The sequence below is a fragment of the Peromyscus maniculatus genome, chromosome 8 (genome assembly GCF_049852395.1).
Source record: "Peromyscus maniculatus bairdii isolate BWxNUB_F1_BW_parent chromosome 8, HU_Pman_BW_mat_3.1, whole genome shotgun sequence".
Lineage (NCBI taxonomy): Eukaryota > Metazoa > Chordata > Mammalia > Rodentia > Cricetidae > Peromyscus > Peromyscus maniculatus.
In genome coordinates, this window is record NC_134859.1 from 47,011,012 (window position 1) to 47,028,479 (window position 17,468).

At 46.4% G+C, this 17,468-nt stretch overlaps 1 protein-coding gene and 1 non-coding gene across 4 annotated transcripts; one reads left to right on the forward strand and one right to left on the reverse strand.

Annotated features, from left to right (window-relative positions):
• Positions 1-8,167: 8,167 nt before the first annotated feature.
• LOC121831881 (U6 spliceosomal RNA) lies at positions 8,168-8,279 on the reverse strand. The gene has a single exon (XR_006075479.1). It is a non-coding gene; the product is annotated as a U6 spliceosomal RNA (small nuclear RNA).
• A 3,519-nt stretch (positions 8,280-11,798) lies between these two features.
• Ubb (ubiquitin B) lies at positions 11,799-14,837 on the forward strand. 3 transcript variants are annotated; one of them, XM_076542598.1, is made up of 3 exons: positions 11,800-12,097; positions 12,185-12,675; positions 13,309-14,837. In XM_076542598.1, exon 3 carries the CDS (start codon positions 13,315-13,317, stop codon positions 14,686-14,688), a length of 1,374 nt encoding a protein of 457 aa, XP_076398713.1. In that variant the 5' UTR covers positions 11,800-12,097; positions 12,185-12,675; positions 13,309-13,314; the 3' UTR covers positions 14,689-14,837. The 3 variants fall into 3 exon arrangements, with proteins under 3 accessions (XP_076398712.1, XP_076398713.1, XP_076398714.1); XM_076542597.1 differs by having other exon boundaries at positions 11,799-12,675; XM_076542599.1 differs by lacking the exons at positions 11,800-12,097; positions 12,185-12,675 and adding an exon at positions 12,703-12,975.
• The last annotated feature ends 2,631 nt before the right edge of the window (positions 14,838-17,468 follow it).

Consider the following 17,468-nt stretch of genomic DNA (forward strand, 5'->3'; position numbering starts at 1 on the left):
TCACCATTTCTTACTTGTGCCAATTGGGGGTAAAGCTAGTTGTGGAGGGGGGAGGCTGTCCCCACATTTTACAAGGTTACCTATGAGGAGGAGAGAGCATAAGGAATTAGTAGATAGAAAGATAGAGGAAATGAGACAGGCAGAAACACAGGATAGCTTCGGGAGAACCTGGATCAAAATCCACCCGCCCCTTCTGGCTCTTCAAAGGGGCTTTTTAAAGGAATACCAAGGGGCGGGGCAAAAGACCTCCCCCTTGCTAGATCAAAGCACACTGCACATCCAAGTGCAGACCCTTCCAAACACCTGGTAACCACGCACATGGTCAATCCATCCCCTAATGCAGCCCTGCTGGGTAAAGCAAGTTCAGATCTCACTAGGAAACCTCTGTGGACTCCCACAGCTAGTATTTACATTAACGTTGGTATCCAGATCTTTTTGTAGACTAATTTCTCTTCCAAATATTCGATGTGGAATTTCTGGTTCATACGTTAAGACTGTGTTGTGATAAGAGTCTTATAATGTAGTCAATGCTCCCTTTAACTCACAAGCCTCCTGCCTCCACCTCACAAATTCTAGGATTACAGGCATGTGCCACCACGCCTAGTGAGCACCATCCTTTTAAAGGAATTACTAAGCAATTTTTAGCCTGGCTAGAAAGCATTATATTCTACCACCACTGTATGAGGATTATGGTTGTTCCACACCTCACAAAACTTGACACTGTTGATCTGGTGGTGAGGTGGTGACATCACTTTCTATTGTTTTATATTTCTTTGTCCCTGTAGTGTTGTGGAATAGAATATTAGTTTAAATATGCAAAGATATGTTACATTTGTGTTGCAGAATAATTGTTTAACTATGTAAGATGTGTTGCTTTTGTTTATGCTGCATTTGTTTAATTATGTAAAGATGTGTGGCTGTTTTACCTTGTCTGCCTAAGGTACCTGATTGGTCTAATAAAAAGCTGAATGGCCAATAGCTAGGCAGAGGAGGGATAAGCAGGGCTGGTGAGCAGAGAGAAAAGGGGAGCTAGCCAGCTGAGGGCCAGCCAGCTGGGGACCAGACAGCCAGACATGAGAAAGCAGGACAGTATGTAGATGAGGCAAATGAACCTTGGGGCAGCACATGGATTAATAGAAATGGGTTAATTTTTTTTTTCTTTTCAAGCTAGCTAGAGCCGGGCAGTGGTGGTGCACGCTTTTAATGCCAGCACTCAGGAGGCAGAGCCAGGCGGATCTCTGTGAGTTCGAGGCCAGCCTGGTCTACAGAGCGAGGTTCAGGATAGGCTCCAAAGCTACAGAGAGAAACCCTGTCTAGAAAAAACAAAACAAAACAAAACAAAAGAAGCTAGCTAAGAAACAAGCCTAAGGGCAGGAGAGATGGCTCAGCAGTTAAGAGCACTGACTGCTCTTTCAGAGGACCTGGGTTCAATTCCCAGCACCCACATGGAAGCTCACAACTGTCTCTAATTCCAGTTCCAGGGGAATCTGACACCCATGGCAAAACACCAAAGCACATAAAAATAAATTTAAAAAAAGAAAAAGAAACAAACCTAAGCTAAGGCTGAGCATTCATAATTAATAATAAGTCTCCACGTCATGATTTGGTGCCGGGTGGTCCAAGAAAGCCTGCTACACTGTAGTAATGCTGCCTTTTCATATGCTGAACATTTGAACGTCTTCTGTTTGCAAATCCTTTTTGGGCTAAAGAGATGCTCAGTGGTTAAGAGTTGGTACTGCTCTTGTAAAGGACCCCAGCTGAGTTCCCAGCACCTACTTTGGGCAGCTCACAGCTGACCGTAACTTAAGCTCCAGGGTATCTGATGCATTCTTCTCTTCTTGGGCACCTGCACCCATGCATGCACATACCCACACACAATTAAAAACAATAACAACAACAAAAACTTTTTTAGAGAGAGTCGTTTTTAAGACAGGTTTATGTCCTGGTTAACTTTCTGTGGCTGTGATCAACCCCATGACCAAAAGCAACTCAAGGAAGAGAAAGTTTATTTCATCTTACAGCTTAAAGTCCATCATTGAGGGAGTCAGGGCAGGAATTCAAGGCAAGAACCTGGAATTAGGAACAACTCAAGCAGACACTACGGATGAGTGAGTCTCTTGGGTTCACACACACACACACACACACACACACACACACACACACACACACACTTCAGGACATCTGTCAAGGGCTGCACTGCCCACAACGGGCTGGGCCCTCTCACATGAATCATGAATAAAGAAAATGCCCCATAGACTTACTGTCTTTTATTGCTGTGATAAGATACTATGACCAAGGCAATTTATAACCGAGTTTATTGGGGGCTTACTGTTGCAGAGGGTTAGAGTTCATGACCAGCGTGGCAGAGAGCATGGCAGCAGGCAGGCGGGCGGGGAGGGGACTGGAGGGGACTGGAGCTGTAGCCGAGAGAGCTCACGTGATTCAAAGGCAGCAGGCAGAGAGGAAGAGAGACTGGGTTAGTCTGGACTTTGGACACTTCAGTGGCCAGCCCTCGTGGCACACCTCCTCCAACAAGGCCACATCGCCTAATCCTTTCTAAACAGTGTCACCCACTGGGGACCAAGTATTCAAACATAGGTGTCTCAGGGGGCCGTTCTCATTCAGGCCACCACACTTGACCACCCACCAATCTGACAGAGGCATTTTCTCAACTGAGGTTCCCTCTTTCCAGATGACAGAAAAGCTAAGCTGAACTGATATACAGCTCTCTGTGTCTGTGCCAGACAGGCATGTTAAGGATGCCTTCCCCCATGGCAGCTTGTCTATCCACTTCCTTAACACCATCTTTTGATGAGTGGAAATTCTTTCATTTGACAAAGGTCAACTTGTGAATTCTTTTGTGGTGTTTTTTAGTTTACATAGAACTCGGCCTACCTCGAAGGTCATGAACATTGTCTTGTAAATATTCCATAGTTTAGTTCTCGTACTTAGGTCTATTTTCTATCTCATTTATTTTTATTCTTATTTATGATTTATTTTATCTTTATTTATTTATGTATGAATGCTTTGCTTACACTTATGTACACTGCTTGCATGCTGGTGCCCACAGAAGTAAGAAGAGAGTGTCAGATTTCCTAGAATTGGAATTAATTAGAGTATGGATGGTCATGATCCATCCCATGGGTGCTGGGGACTGAACCTGGGTACTGTGCAAGAGCAACAAGTGCTCTTAGCCTCTAAGCCACCTCTCCAGCCCCCTCAAATTAATTATTGCATATGGTATACGTAGACATCAAGTTCTTTTCCCTCCCACATAGATATCCAGTTGTTTACTCATCACTGGTTATTGAAAAGATCACATACACACTGAATTGCGTTCTCTGTCAAGTATCAACTGATCTGTTGTGAAGTATTACTTTAACTATGTAAAGGTGTGTTACATTTGTTTATGCTGCATTTGTTTAAGGATATAAAGATGTGTGTTTAAAAAAAAAGATGTGTGTTTAATTGTGGAAAGATGTGTTACAACTGTTTCACCTTGCCTACATAACGCACCTAATTGGCCTAATAAAGAGCTGAACCACCAGTAGCTGGGCAGTAGAGAGATGGGCAGGGCTGGCAGGCAGAGAAAATGAGAAGAGGCCGGGCGGTGGTGGCGCACGCCTTTAATCCCAGCACTCGGGAGGCAGAGGTAGGTGGATCTCTGTGAGTTCGGGGCCAGCCTGGTCTACAGAGTGAGATTCCCGGAAAGGCACAAAGCTACACAGAGAAACCCTGTCTCAAAAAACAAAAACAAACAAAAAAAACAAAACAAAAAAAAAAAAAAAAAGAAAGAAGAAGAGGAATCTAGGTTCTCGAGAGACAGAAAGAGAGAGAGGAGGAGGAAGGAAGGAAGAGAGAATGAGGGAGAAAGAGACAGAGACGCCCAGGGCTGGCCAGCCAGCCAGGCAGTCTCCAGGCAGCCAGACATGAAGGACATACAAAATGAAAGAAACGTAGTAAGAACTGAGGCAAACGTAGATGAAGAGAAACAGGTTAAATTAAGTTATAAGAGCTAATGGGACAAGCATAAGCCAAGGCTGAACATTCATAACTAATAATAAGTCTCTGTGTCATGATTTGGGAGCTAGTTGGTGGCCCAAAAGAAAGCCTGCTACACTGACCCATCACCTGGGGTCTATCGTAACCTTCCATTCTGTTCCACTGCTGTATTTTACCCATCCTCACGCTAATACCACTGTCTTTAAGTCCTTATTTGTAAAGTCAGATAAAGCTCCCCCAAATTCAAATCCCCAGCACCCTGTAAAAAGGTGTGTGGCTGTACAGAGCTGTAGCCCAGTGCTGGAGGGTGGGGCAGAGACAGGAGGATCGCAGGGGCTTACTGCCCGACAGCCCAGATCGAGGTTCAGTGAGAAACTCAGCAGCACACACACACACACACACACACACACACACACACACACACACACACGCACACACTGTGTCTCCTTCGTTCTTTCCCACTGAGCCATGCCTGGCTGCCTTAAGTATGCTATTGCCTCGTCCCTGAACCTTCACAGGAAGCATTGCTCATCTGTAGTTTACCAGATTGTTCGAACTGAGCCTGGCTGAGGCTGAGGCTGTTTGTTGAATGATTAAACTCTCCACTTGGATATATAATTCCAAGGTCAGTTGCTCACAGTGCCATCCATGCTCGTCCCCTCTCTAACACAAGTTAGACAATGTCCTCAGCTAGAGTCATGGCTGACAAATGTTCTGACCACTTGATTCTAAAATTGTCTCTCTTTTGCCCAAAATGTGATGACATTTTTGTCTGGGAATCTAATTTTTGATTTCTTGTCATAGTTTCTCTCTTCAAAATGTGTACAGATTATTCTATTTTCTGGCTTTAAGTGCAGCAAATGAGAATTCCCACACTAATTTTACCTGCTTTCCTTCATAAAACTAGCCTCTTCCCCCAGGGTGAAATCTGTACACTTCTCCTTTTACTCATAGAGTGCAAGAATTTTTCCAGGATTTTTTAAATTGTTAAGATGGAAACCTGCTAAAACTTGATAAAGAAAACAGAAAACAAAATATGCATTTGTGCCAGGTGGTGGTAGCTCACATCTCTAATCCCAGCACTTGGGAGGCAGAGGCAGGAGGAGTTCTGAGTTCAAGGCTAGCCTGGTCTACAGCCAGGGCAATACAGAGAAACCCTGTCTCAAAAAATTATAAAATATAACCACAGGAACAAAATTAAGTTGCTAAATGTGGTGGCACCGACCTGTAATCCCAGCTACTAGGGAGGCTGAAGCAGAAGGACCACAAGTTTAAGGCTAGCCTAGGGTACAGAGTAAGACCCTGAGATCCTGTCTCAAAATGAAAAGGAAAAATGAGCCAGGTAGATGACTCAGAAGGGGGAAGTGCTTGCCACACAAATCCAAACCCAGGAACGCATAGTGGAAGTCGAGAATCAGCTCCTGAAAACCATCTCTGATCTCCACTCGTGATCCATGCTATTTGTGTGCCCACGCTCACACAACCATGGCTGTCTCTCATCTCCCTGTCTCTGTCTCTGTCCCTCTCTCACACACACAAATAACTAAAACAATTTTTTTAAATAAAAAGAAACCTGGGGATATAGCCGTGGTAGGGCCCTTACTTAGCATTCATGATATCTGAGGCCCTAAGTTCAATCCCCAGAACTGAAACAAAACAAAACACAGGCTGAACTCAGTGACTCAACACAGGATCTCATATGTTTTCTATCTACATCATTTCTGACTGCTTTCCCTTTCAGTCGTACCTATGGGTTTGTCAAATTATACCTTCTATTTAACATGGGCTGTCTCTTGGATGGAAGAGTTCTAGTTGGCAGTGGGAAATCTATCATCTTCTGTAGCCAGTCGAAATGTTCCCTACCAGAAATGACACTAAATTCTGCCTGAATTCAAACTCATGGAAACAGAAAATAAAAGAGAAGTTACTAGAGGTTGAGGGGGAAGGGAATGGGAAGTTATTTAATGGCTTCAAAGTTCCTATTTAAGACAATGAACAAGTCCTGTACTTAATGCCAATGCATGGTACACTTCAAAAGCAATGTTCAAGTGGCTGCAGGTGGGGATCAGTTGGTGGAGTGCTTGCCCAGCATGCAGGAAGCCTTGGCTCTGACCCCCAGCACCATATAAAAACAGGTATAAAAACCATATAAAGCACGTGCTTAGAGTCTCAGCACTCTGGAGGGGGAGGCTGAAAGATTAGAAGTTCACAGTCATCCTTGGCTACACAGAGTTCAAGGCCAGCCTAGGTTACATGAAACCCTGTCTCGAAAAACAAACAAAAGAAGTTGAAAATGGTACATTTTTGCTCATGCCGATGTTACCATCAAAGAAATTGCTCCTGGGGCTGAAGAGACAGCCAGCAATTCAGAGCTGGTATTGCTCCTGCAGGAGACCCGTAGAGTCACCCATGTTGGTGACTCACAATTGCCTGTAATTCTAGCTCCAAAGGATATGACACCTCTGGCCTCCGCTGGCACCCGCATTCTCATGCACATACTCACACACAGACACATTATTTAAAAATAAAACCTTAAAAAAAAAGTCCTGGCTTTTAAAGAATAAGTAAAAAAAAAAAAAATGCCTTATAAGTGCATATGTTGGAAGTATGTGACAAAAGATTTACACTATAAAAGCCCACTCTTGTCACGCTACGGTGGCGTACACCTTTAACCCCAGCCCTTATGAGGCAGAGGCAGATGAATCTCTAAGTGGGAAGCCAGTCTGGTCTATAGAGTGAGTCCCAGGATAAGCCAGAGCTACACAGTGTGATCCTGTCTCAAAACAAAACAAACAAAAAGCAAAACCGAGAGCCCACACAACTCGGCAAAGTGAGGAAACAAAAACCCTGACAAGGCTGTCCTGGACTTGAAGAAAGAAGATTCTGAGCACAGAATAGTGCTCAACCCCGCTCTACACGTTCCTGTTTGGGGTAACAGGACTACAGAAATACAGCAGTAGAGAGTGAATCGTGATTCTCTCACATGCAAATGTACTTTTCAGACAGGATTTGGGCAGAGCCCGTAGTCTCCCTCCAGACATGGCCTCTAGCAGGATGGAGACCCAGCTGCACACAGACTGCTGAGCAGTTAAAAGGCACCATTTTGTACCCTGAGGCTTGATACTTCAGTTCCCAGTAAGAGAAGGGAGCTTGACACATCAGGATGACATGGCTAGGCTGTCCTCTCAACCACAGGACCCAGATTTCTCAGCTCACGTGACAGGCCTCATCTCTTCCTGTTTTTTGTTTGTGGGTTGTTGTTTTTGTTGTTGTTTGAAACAGGGTTTCTCTGTGTAGCCCTGGCTATCCTGGAACTCACTCTGTAGACCAAGCTGGCCTCAAACTCAGAGATCTACCTGCCTCTGCCTCCTGAGTGCTGGGATTAAAGGCATTAAAGGCATACACCACCACCCAGCTCAATATTTATATTCTCCCTATCAAATTGCCTGTGGCAAATGCTACTTTCTGAATTTACATAGCATCACTAACCTTCATGACAATTAGGAAAAGTACCTAGTGGACTAATGTTGTTCAAGAAAAAATACTTATTGCTACTTTTATGTGCATGTGTGTATGTGTGATGGCTGGGTATCGAACCCAGGGCCTTCTACTTACTAGGCAAGCACTCTCAGCCCTCAGATATACACCCAGACTTTGGACTTTTGAGACAAGATCTTATGATACAGCTTTACTTATTTTTTGGTGTTGCTGTTTTGTTTTTGTTTTTTGAGATGGGGTTTCTCTGTGTAGCCCAGGCTGGCCTCAAACTCACAGAGATCTGCCTGCCTCTGCCTCCCAAGTGCTGGGATCAAAGGCGTGTATCACCACTGCCTGGCTAGCTCTATGTATTTTGAACTCACTATGTAGTTCAGGCTAGCCATGAACTCTCAAATCCTCCCTCCTCCCTCCTGCATGATAGGGTTACAAGCACAGCTACCATGTCTGTCTCAATGAAACTTAATTTTTTTATTTAGTGTATATCCATTGTACAAAATGATGGGTTTGGGATGTTGCTCATTATGACTACGTGTGTGAGGTTCTGTGTTCAATCTCCAGACTGCAAGAAACAACACCAAAAATAGGTTTCATGAAGACATTTTTATCTACCATACTCTGCTATCCACTACACCTTCTAGCCTTCTTGTCTTTGTCCTCAGCTGCCTGGAAGAATGAAATACTTCACCATGAATATGCATGCCAGCCTTGGCTCAGGGGCCATCACGTTGGTCTTCTCTGTATTGGTCTAATTTTAGTATATGTGCTGCCAAAGTAAACACCTGATGCATTTTAAAGTACAGGAAACGAGATTTTGTGGTTGCTTTTGAGACAAGGTTTCTCTACCTAGCCCTAGCTATCGCGCAGCTCACTACATAGACCAAGCTGGTCTCACAGGCCTCTGCCTTCAGCGTGCTGGAACACAGGCATGCACTACCAGAGCTGGCTTGCCCTCGGTTCTTTATGTTTTTTTGTGACAGGGTTTCTCTGTGTATCCTTGGCTGTCCTAAAACTCACTCCTTAGGCCAGGCTGGCCTCAAACTCACAGAGATCCTCCTGCCTCTGACTCCAGAGTGCTGGGATTAAAGGTGTGCACCACCATCACCACCACTACCACCGGTTATCTTAGGTTCTTTTTTTTTTTTTTTTTTTTTTTTTTTTGGTTTTTCGAGACAGGGTTTCTCTGTGTAGCTTTGCGCCTTTCCTGGGACTCACTTGGTAGCCCAGGCTGGCCTCGAACTCACAGAGATCCGCCTGGCTCTGCCTCCCGAGTGCTGGGATTAAACGTGTGCGCCACCACCGCCCGGCTATCTTAGGTTCTTAAAAGGACTTATTTGCCGGGCCCCACCTGACCTGTCAAATAGTTCTAAATAGGGGAGTAAGGATTGAGAAATTATAGATAGGAAAAATAGAGATGTAGACGTAAAAGAAAAAGACAGAGACACAGGATAGCTTTGGGAGGGCTCTGAGTCAATACCACAGCAGCCACGAGTTTATTTCTCAGAGCCTTTTTATACCCAAAACAGGGGAGTCAAAAAGACCTCCCCCTCTCAAGGACACCATGGTTCAAGGTACTGACAAGCATAAACACCTCCTTAATTCTCAAGACACCTGGTAACCACACCTTTGGCCAAATATCCTGTTATCCAGCCTTGATGAGTAAGGCATCTAATAGCCACGCCTTTGGCCAAACATCCTGTTATCCAGCCTTAAAGAGTAAAGACAAGCTTGAACTCTCTAACCTTGAGTGCAGATGAAAATCAAGTCACAAGCTGGAGTCACTGTGGACTCCCACACCTATTGGTAAATTTGACTTAACTGCTGAAATGTCTCACTGAAAAACAGATTAGCCAAATTTTAACAAAATTGGTATAAACTACTACAATATTCTTTCCTGCTCTCATAGCATAACTTTAACAGTTACAAGCATATATCAGTTCTTTAAAGGGTCAGTAGTGCCTATTATTAATGAATAGTTCTCTGATAGCCAGATCTATCAAACTGTCAGAGCTGTCCCAAGACTGCCTCCCTGAAGTCAGATCTTGCCTGAAAACATATAAGGCTCATATTTATAAACTACATTGGAGAGGACTTTTATAAATCTTACTTTCTATTAGACAAACCACCCCATCAAATTAGCAAAAATGTACCAAGTCAGACAGTACTAGGTGCTGGAAACTCTGCTGAAGAGTTGACCATCTCTAATCCCCAAATCCAAACTGCTCACAAGTTATATATTTGTGCTTGAAAAGTTTCAGGTTTCAGGGGCCAGTGAGATGGCTCAGTGGATAAAGGCACTTGCTGACAAGCCTAATGCCCTGTGCCTGACCCTAGAACCCACATGATGGGGAACACGGGCTCCCCTAAGTTGTTCTCTGACTCCAGAAACGCATGCACACGCGCACACACACACACACACACACACACACACACACACACACACACAAACTTTTTTAAAGTTCTCATGTTCTGTTATGCTATAATATGTACATACAATAATATATACAGTGAAAATGGTTAAAATGGTTTTAGTCTTTGTTTTGGGAGACAAAGTCTGTAATTCTGTTTGGCCTGGAACTAACAGAGCCCCACATACCCCTGCCTCCTTACCACGAACATTAAAGGCATATGCTACCCTAGCATCTTTTCTTCCACTATTAAAAAATTTTAAATTCAGCCAGGTGTGGTTTAATCCCAGCACTCTGGAGGCAGAGGCAGGCACATCTCTGAGAGTTTGAGGCCAGCCAAGTCTACAGAACTAGTCCCAGGACAGCCAACGTTACACAGAGAATCCTGTCTCAAAAGAAAAAAGAAAAAAAAACAGAAAACCAAAAACAAATGAAGAAACATATATAGCACTACTGTCTTTTTGTGTTTTAGGGTCTAAAAATGACACAATTCTTTTTTTTTTTAGGTGAACAATGGAAAACTGCTCCTTATTCATTGAAGATACACGAGCACAGTGCTAACTCAATGAATTTCTAATCTCGAGATTTACATTGTCCTATTCGTTTGTTTGCTTGTCTGTTGTGCTTTAAATCTGTTTACAGGGGGCTGGAGAGATGCTCAGTAGTTAAGAGCACTGGCTGCTCTTCCGGAGGACTGGGGCTCAATTCCCAATCACCCACACGAGTGCTCACAACTGTCTATATAGTTCCAGGGTATTTGACACCCTCCTCTGGGCTCCTCAGGTACCAGGTACACGGGTAGTATATAAAAAAAGAAAAAGAAAAACACCCGTACACATGAAATAAGTTTTTTTTTTTTTTTCTTCTTCAAAAAACCTGTTTTACAGCTGGGCATGATGGTCCATGTCTTTAATTCCAGCACTCAGGGGGCAGAGCCTAGAGGATCACTGTGAGCTCTAGGCCAGCCTGTTCTATATACTAGTTTCAGGCCAACCAGGACTACATAGTGATGCCCTGTCGGGGTGGGGAGTGGGGATGGGGCCACGACAGCGACAAATGGACCAAACAAAAAAACTATACTATGAAAAAACCCGTCTTGTCTGCTTCAGGAGGAGTCCAGATGCCATTCTTTCGAAATTATTGCTGTGTTGAAGTAACCAAATGATCTACTTTGAGAAAACAATAAACCAGGAAGTAATAAGACTAAGTTCTGGAAGTTGCTAGAACTTAACCCAGTGAAGTCATCACACCAGTCATAAGGTCTGCATTCTAGTTCAATCTGCACATCAAAATGTCTGACTCAGAACATACTCTGCTTGGGAAACAAGGTCCAACTCCCGTGGCCTAATAAAAATAAAATACTATGTACAGTGGACATTTTCTAAATTTCAATTCACTTCCAATTAAAATCTACCTGCTCTTTATAGTTCATTGGGCTGAAGAATCAAACTGGGGCTTGTGGTTCACGCTAAGCAAACCAGATATATTCCCAACGTTCCCTTCAGTTGCATGTTAACTAGTGAACCTTTACAGAGTCAAGGTTATCTAATTGGTTAACATTTCTAGACGTAGGGGGGTTGGTAGCCCGTGCAAACAAAGCTGTTTTCAAGGTTATTTACGTGGCCACCCCGTGACTCCGCATGACACCGCGATCCACGCAGCCCTGCTCGGTCGTTCCTTGTTTATCTGGATGAGGGAAAAGCGGCCACACCCAGGACGTCTGAACCCCGTCCTGAGGTTCTAGGATTAACCGCTCCATTCCCTTCCTTTGCACAATAGGCACCCCAAAGACAGAGGTGGGTGAACCCCGGGTATTGAGTCAAACAGACGTGTATCCTCTTCCATTGTTCGGAGACTGCTGAGGAGGAAGAGGATCTGTCCGGCCGGCGGGGCCTGGGCTGGGTCTCGTGAGCCCTCAGCCTCCAGCTCCGCAGACGCCCCACCCCCACGTCTGAGCCTGAGGGCGGCTAAGAAAAAAGACAAAGCGGCTAAAGCGCTCTGGCTGCAGAAGCGTCATTGTTTACACTGCAGGGGCCGCAGCAAAGCTAATGTCCAGCAGTGCGAGCAGCGTTGGGGCGCAATTCAGGCTATGGCTTAAGCCCGCCCAGCGCGGGGTGCGGGAGGTGCAGGGTACCTGGGTTCCGAACGCGGGAAGAGAAGACCCCCTTCCCCCACCCCAGGCAGGAAACACGGTATTTCGAGAAGAAGGGAAAAAAAAAAAAAAGCCACGGCGCATGCGCACTCGGTTACTTAGCAACGTCGACGTTAAACTGCCCCAGAACAGAGCCCAGCAACAATCGAGCGGCCCGCGTCCCCCACCAATCAGCGCCGGTCGAATCCTTGCCGCCTCGCCAATCAGCGCCGGCGCAGCGAGGAAGTTTCCAGAGCTTTCGAGGGAGGGCCCTCTAACTTGGATCCATCCGCCGGGTGATTTTTTTCCATATTGTCGTCCAGAAGGGGACGGGTCGCCGGGTGGGAAGGGGGCTTTCCTTGGTCAGTGCTCTTCCCTTCGGTCCTGAGGGGCGGGGAGCCCGGTGGGGGAGCCTGACCGGGTCGTGGGAGGTGGGGCGCGGGGGGGACTACTTTCGGCGGCGCAGGAAGACGGCCGCTACGTCAGGGTGATGAGTGACGCCCGGGACGCTGCATAAATAGCGGCTCGCGCGTCCGCGGCGCTCAGTGACGAGAGAGGCTTTGTCTGCTGCGGAGCTGCTTGCGTCTGGGTGGCTCGACGCGCTTCGGCGGTTTGTGGTTTCATCACACTCGCGGACAGGTAAGGCTCGGCGGCGCTTGAGTCGTGCCGGGGCCCCGGGGGGTCGGGGGCTCGCGGGAGGACGGGCGACCGGGCGGCCTTTCTCCGGGTGGGGCGGGGCGCGGTGGGGGAGGGGAGGGCAGGGCGAGCCGGCGTGACGCGGCAACGGGCCTTCCGGGAAGAGTGGGCCTTCCTTGTTCGCGTGCGCGGCGCGGGAGCGGGAGCGGGGGCGGCCCTGGCGCGCGCGCCAGGGAGCTTAACGGACGCCTAACCGATGGAGAGGCCATCGTGGTGGTTTCAGTGGGGGAAGGCAGAAAAGAGGTACTCCCGACGTGTCGCCAGGCTTAACACGAATCCCGGTGTAGGAGCTGCGTGGTTCTGTTGAAATGTTTTTGTCTTTTTTTTTAAATTAATGGCCTTGTGATTGGGGTTATGGGGTTTTTTTTGTTTTTGATTTATCACGGCCATGACGGGCAGACTCGGATGTCCCGCAAATCCGTGAAGGTTCTGGATGCCAGTTGAGTGTTTGGAAACGCGTTTGCAGTTTGGAACCATGACGAAACAGATTTTTGTTGTTGGGTGGAGAGACGCGGGGGAGGGGTTTTCATTAGAGGTGTGGGAATAACACGTGGCCCTTTACCTTTTAAATTCAAGGTCAAAATGCAGATCTTCGTGAAGACCCTGACCGGCAAGACCATCACCCTAGAGGTGGAGCCCAGTGACACCATCGAGAATGTCAAGGCCAAGATCCAGGATAAAGAGGGCATCCCCCCTGACCAGCAGCGACTCATCTTTGCTGGCAAGCAGCTGGAAGATGGCCGCACCCTTTCTGACTACAACATCCAGAAAGAGTCCACCCTGCACCTGGTCCTCCGCCTGAGGGGTGGCATGCAGATCTTCGTGAAGACCCTGACCGGCAAGACCATCACCCTGGAAGTGGAGCCCAGTGACACCATCGAGAACGTGAAGGCCAAGATCCAGGATAAAGAGGGCATCCCCCCTGACCAGCAGCGACTCATCTTTGCCGGCAAGCAGCTGGAAGATGGCCGCACCCTCTCTGACTACAACATCCAGAAAGAGTCCACCCTGCACCTGGTCCTCCGCCTGAGGGGTGGCATGCAGATCTTCGTGAAGACTCTGACCGGCAAGACCATCACCCTGGAAGTGGAGCCCAGTGACACCATCGAAAACGTGAAGGCCAAGATCCAGGATAAAGAGGGCATCCCCCCTGACCAGCAGCGACTCATCTTTGCTGGCAAGCAGCTGGAAGATGGCCGCACCCTCTCTGACTACAACATCCAGAAAGAGTCCACCCTGCACCTGGTCCTCCGCCTGAGGGGTGGCATGCAGATCTTCGTGAAGACCCTGACCGGCAAGACCATCACCCTGGAAGTGGAGCCCAGTGACACCATCGAGAATGTGAAGGCCAAGATCCAGGATAAAGAGGGCATCCCCCCTGACCAGCAGCGACTCATCTTTGCTGGCAAGCAGCTGGAAGATGGCCGCACCCTTTCTGACTACAACATCCAGAAAGAGTCCACCCTGCACCTGGTCCTCCGCCTGAGGGGTGGCATGCAGATCTTCGTGAAGACCCTGACTGGCAAGACCATCACCCTGGAAGTGGAGCCCAGTGACACCATCGAGAACGTGAAGGCCAAGATCCAGGATAAAGAGGGCATCCCCCCTGACCAGCAGCGACTCATCTTTGCTGGCAAGCAGCTGGAAGATGGCCGCACCCTTTCTGACTACAACATCCAGAAAGAGTCCACCCTGCACCTGGTCCTCCGCCTGAGGGGTGGCATGCAGATCTTCGTGAAGACCCTGACCGGCAAGACCATCACCCTGGAAGTGGAGCCCAGTGACACCATCGAGAATGTGAAGGCCAAGATCCAGGATAAAGAGGGCATCCCCCCAGACCAGCAGCGACTCATCTTTGCCGGCAAGCAGCTGGAAGATGGGCGCACTCTTTCTGACTACAACATCCAGAAAGAGTCCACCCTGCACCTGGTCCTCCGTCTGAGGGGTGGCTATTAATTCTTCAGTCTGCTTTCCCAGTGGGCAATGGTGGCATTACTCTGCACTATAGCCATTTGCCCCAATTTAAGTTTAGAAATTACAAGTTTCAGTAATAGCTGAACCTCTGTTAAAAATGTTAATAAAGGTTTTGTTGCATGGTAAGCATATATGGTGTCATTTGTGAAATTTCTGTGGTGGTGTGGGTAGGGGACCTCAGCTGTTTGTAATTTTCATCACAGCTTGAATGAGTTGGGAACTTGGCTTAAAAGTTAATGACAAATCTATAATATCATTTTGCAACAAAATGGGGGGTGGGTCCCGCACAGCCTTTGGGGGAAAGCAGACTTACTTGTCTGAAGCTCATCAAAATAGCTAGTTTTGGTTGAGCTCTTTGAAAGGTGGTGTGTTTAGGTACCTTGGGAGAAGGGGGTTGTTAGCTCATTACCCTGAAATACATGCTTTACTCATTGCTTGCTTAAGGTACTGGTTGGTTGGGGTAATTCCCTTGACTAGGAAGAAGACCTCCACACTTGGAGAAGTGGTAAGTTACGGAAAAGTTCAAAACCTGTAGGAACACCTGTGGGTGGAAGGTTTGTATCCTTTAATCCTAAAAGTTTTTAGGAATATTTTTGAGACAGTCTCACCCTGGCTGGCCTGAAATTCAGATCCATTATGTCTCCCCAACTTGCTTTCAAATAAGATTTAAAGGCTGACATATTAGGGTTCACCAAGAACTCGAACCCACCAAATATGCCCAACTGTTTAACTTGAAGTTAATGTCTTAGGATTTTTAAAATGCTTTTGTAGCTGTTACCTTCTGGCTGGAGATGAGGTTTGTAGAATAAATGAGATCCCTGCATTTAATCCTAGCCTTGAGGAAGCAGAGGAAAGGCCAGTTTGGTCTACATATAGTGAGTTCCAGAGCTAAAAGAGCCTGTCAACAAATTGAAATCTAGTTGGAAGCAGGATCACATGATACCTGCAATCTTATCCTTTTAATAGCTAAATGCCAGCCTGTTAGGTGAACTTTGTGTATGAGTAACAAGCATTTCAGCAGTAAACCTGAATTTTAAACATGTATCTTTCCCATGTTCCCCTCTTTAATTTACTGGAGGACAAATACATTGGGATCAAACCAAGTGGTCTGGCTTTTGCAAGCAGCTTGATTTGAGCTGTTACCAGCCCTCTTTTGAACCCCCTTCTCTTTTATTTTCTTTACCAAAAAATATATCCCAGACTAGTTGCTTTGAGCTAAAATCCTACCTCTCTCTGCCTTTTAGAATAAACTCCCTGCATGGGTTTTGTGTTTTTGTTTTTTTGTGGTTAGAAGACAGTCTAGGTAGCCCAGACTGCACATTATAGTCCAGGCTAGCCTCATTCAACAAGCTCTATCTGCTTCCTAAGTATTAAAAATGTGTGCCATCTTGCCTAGGAATTTTTGTTTTGAGGCGGCCTTTCTATATAGTCCTGGCTGTCCTGGAGTTCCCAATGTGGAGCAAACTGGTCAATGAACTCAGATTCACCTGGCTTTGAGTGCTTGGATTAAAGACCTGCGCTACCTACCACACATGGCTGGCTGGCCAGGTAGTTTTTAACCTTGTAGGTCTCATGGAACTGCGTACAAAATTGGAATTTGAACAAGGAGAAGACACTTATATGTTGACTATTTTATATTTAATATTTTAGTTTTTTTTTTTGTTTGTTTTGGTGAGTTTGTTGAGTGTAGTGACACCTCTCTACTCAAGAGGCTAAGACAGGCTCACCTATAGTTCAAGGTCAGGGTGAGTTGCCTCAAATCCTCTGCACTGAATAAAAAAAAAGGTAATTTGTAGTTGTGGTCCCCACTTCTCTCGATTGCTGAAGAGATGGCCCATGCAGCTTTGTAAGGAAATGTGACTAGGAGGTGGACATCTTTATTTTTAAAGATTTTTATTATGTTCTGCCTGCTTGTATGTATGCCTGAACACCAGAAGAGGGCACTAGATCTCATTACAGATGGTTGTGAGTCACCATGTGCTTGTGGGAGTTGAACTCAGGACCTCTGGAAGGGCAGCCAGTGCTCTTAACCTCTGAGCCAACTCTAGCCTGGAGGTGGACCTTGCTCTGAGATAATATAGCAAGAGGAGAGTTGATAAAATTTCTTGAAGTTGGGCATGCTGGTATGTACCCGTAACCCCCAGCACCCTGAAGGCTGAGGTAATTTGGCTCCAGGCTAGGCCAGACTATGACATTTCAAGTAAGGCCTACATGGTGGGTGGAGACAGACTTCACAAGCTGCCCTCTAGTATATACACATGTACAAATAATGTAATTTTTAAAGTCTGAGGGCCATCACTCTTTCAGGTTCTCCTCTGTCAGGAACAATGTTGATTCCAGTCTAGACTAGATGCTAAAGAATACATGGGCTCATCTTGGTGCATGTCTTTAATCCCAGCACTGCCACAGGCAGTAAAGGCCTGAGTGAGGCCAGCCTTGTCAAATAGTAAACTGAGCCAGCCAGGGCTACACAGTGAGACCTCATCTCAAAAAACATAAATATGGGAGCCAGGCATAGTAGCACACGCCTTTATCCCCAGCATTTGGGGGGCAAAGATAGGTAGATCTTTTGAGTTTGAAGCAAACCTGGTCTATATAGTGAGACCCAGGACAGCCTGGGCTAAGAGACCTTTTCTAAAAACAAACTTCAGCTCCCCTCATAGGCCCACCAGCCCTGGCGGTTAAGATGGAGAAAGACTTGCCTGGCACACCATCTGCCTTGGAATTGCTGCGTTCACAGAACAAGCGGGCACCCTCAGTCA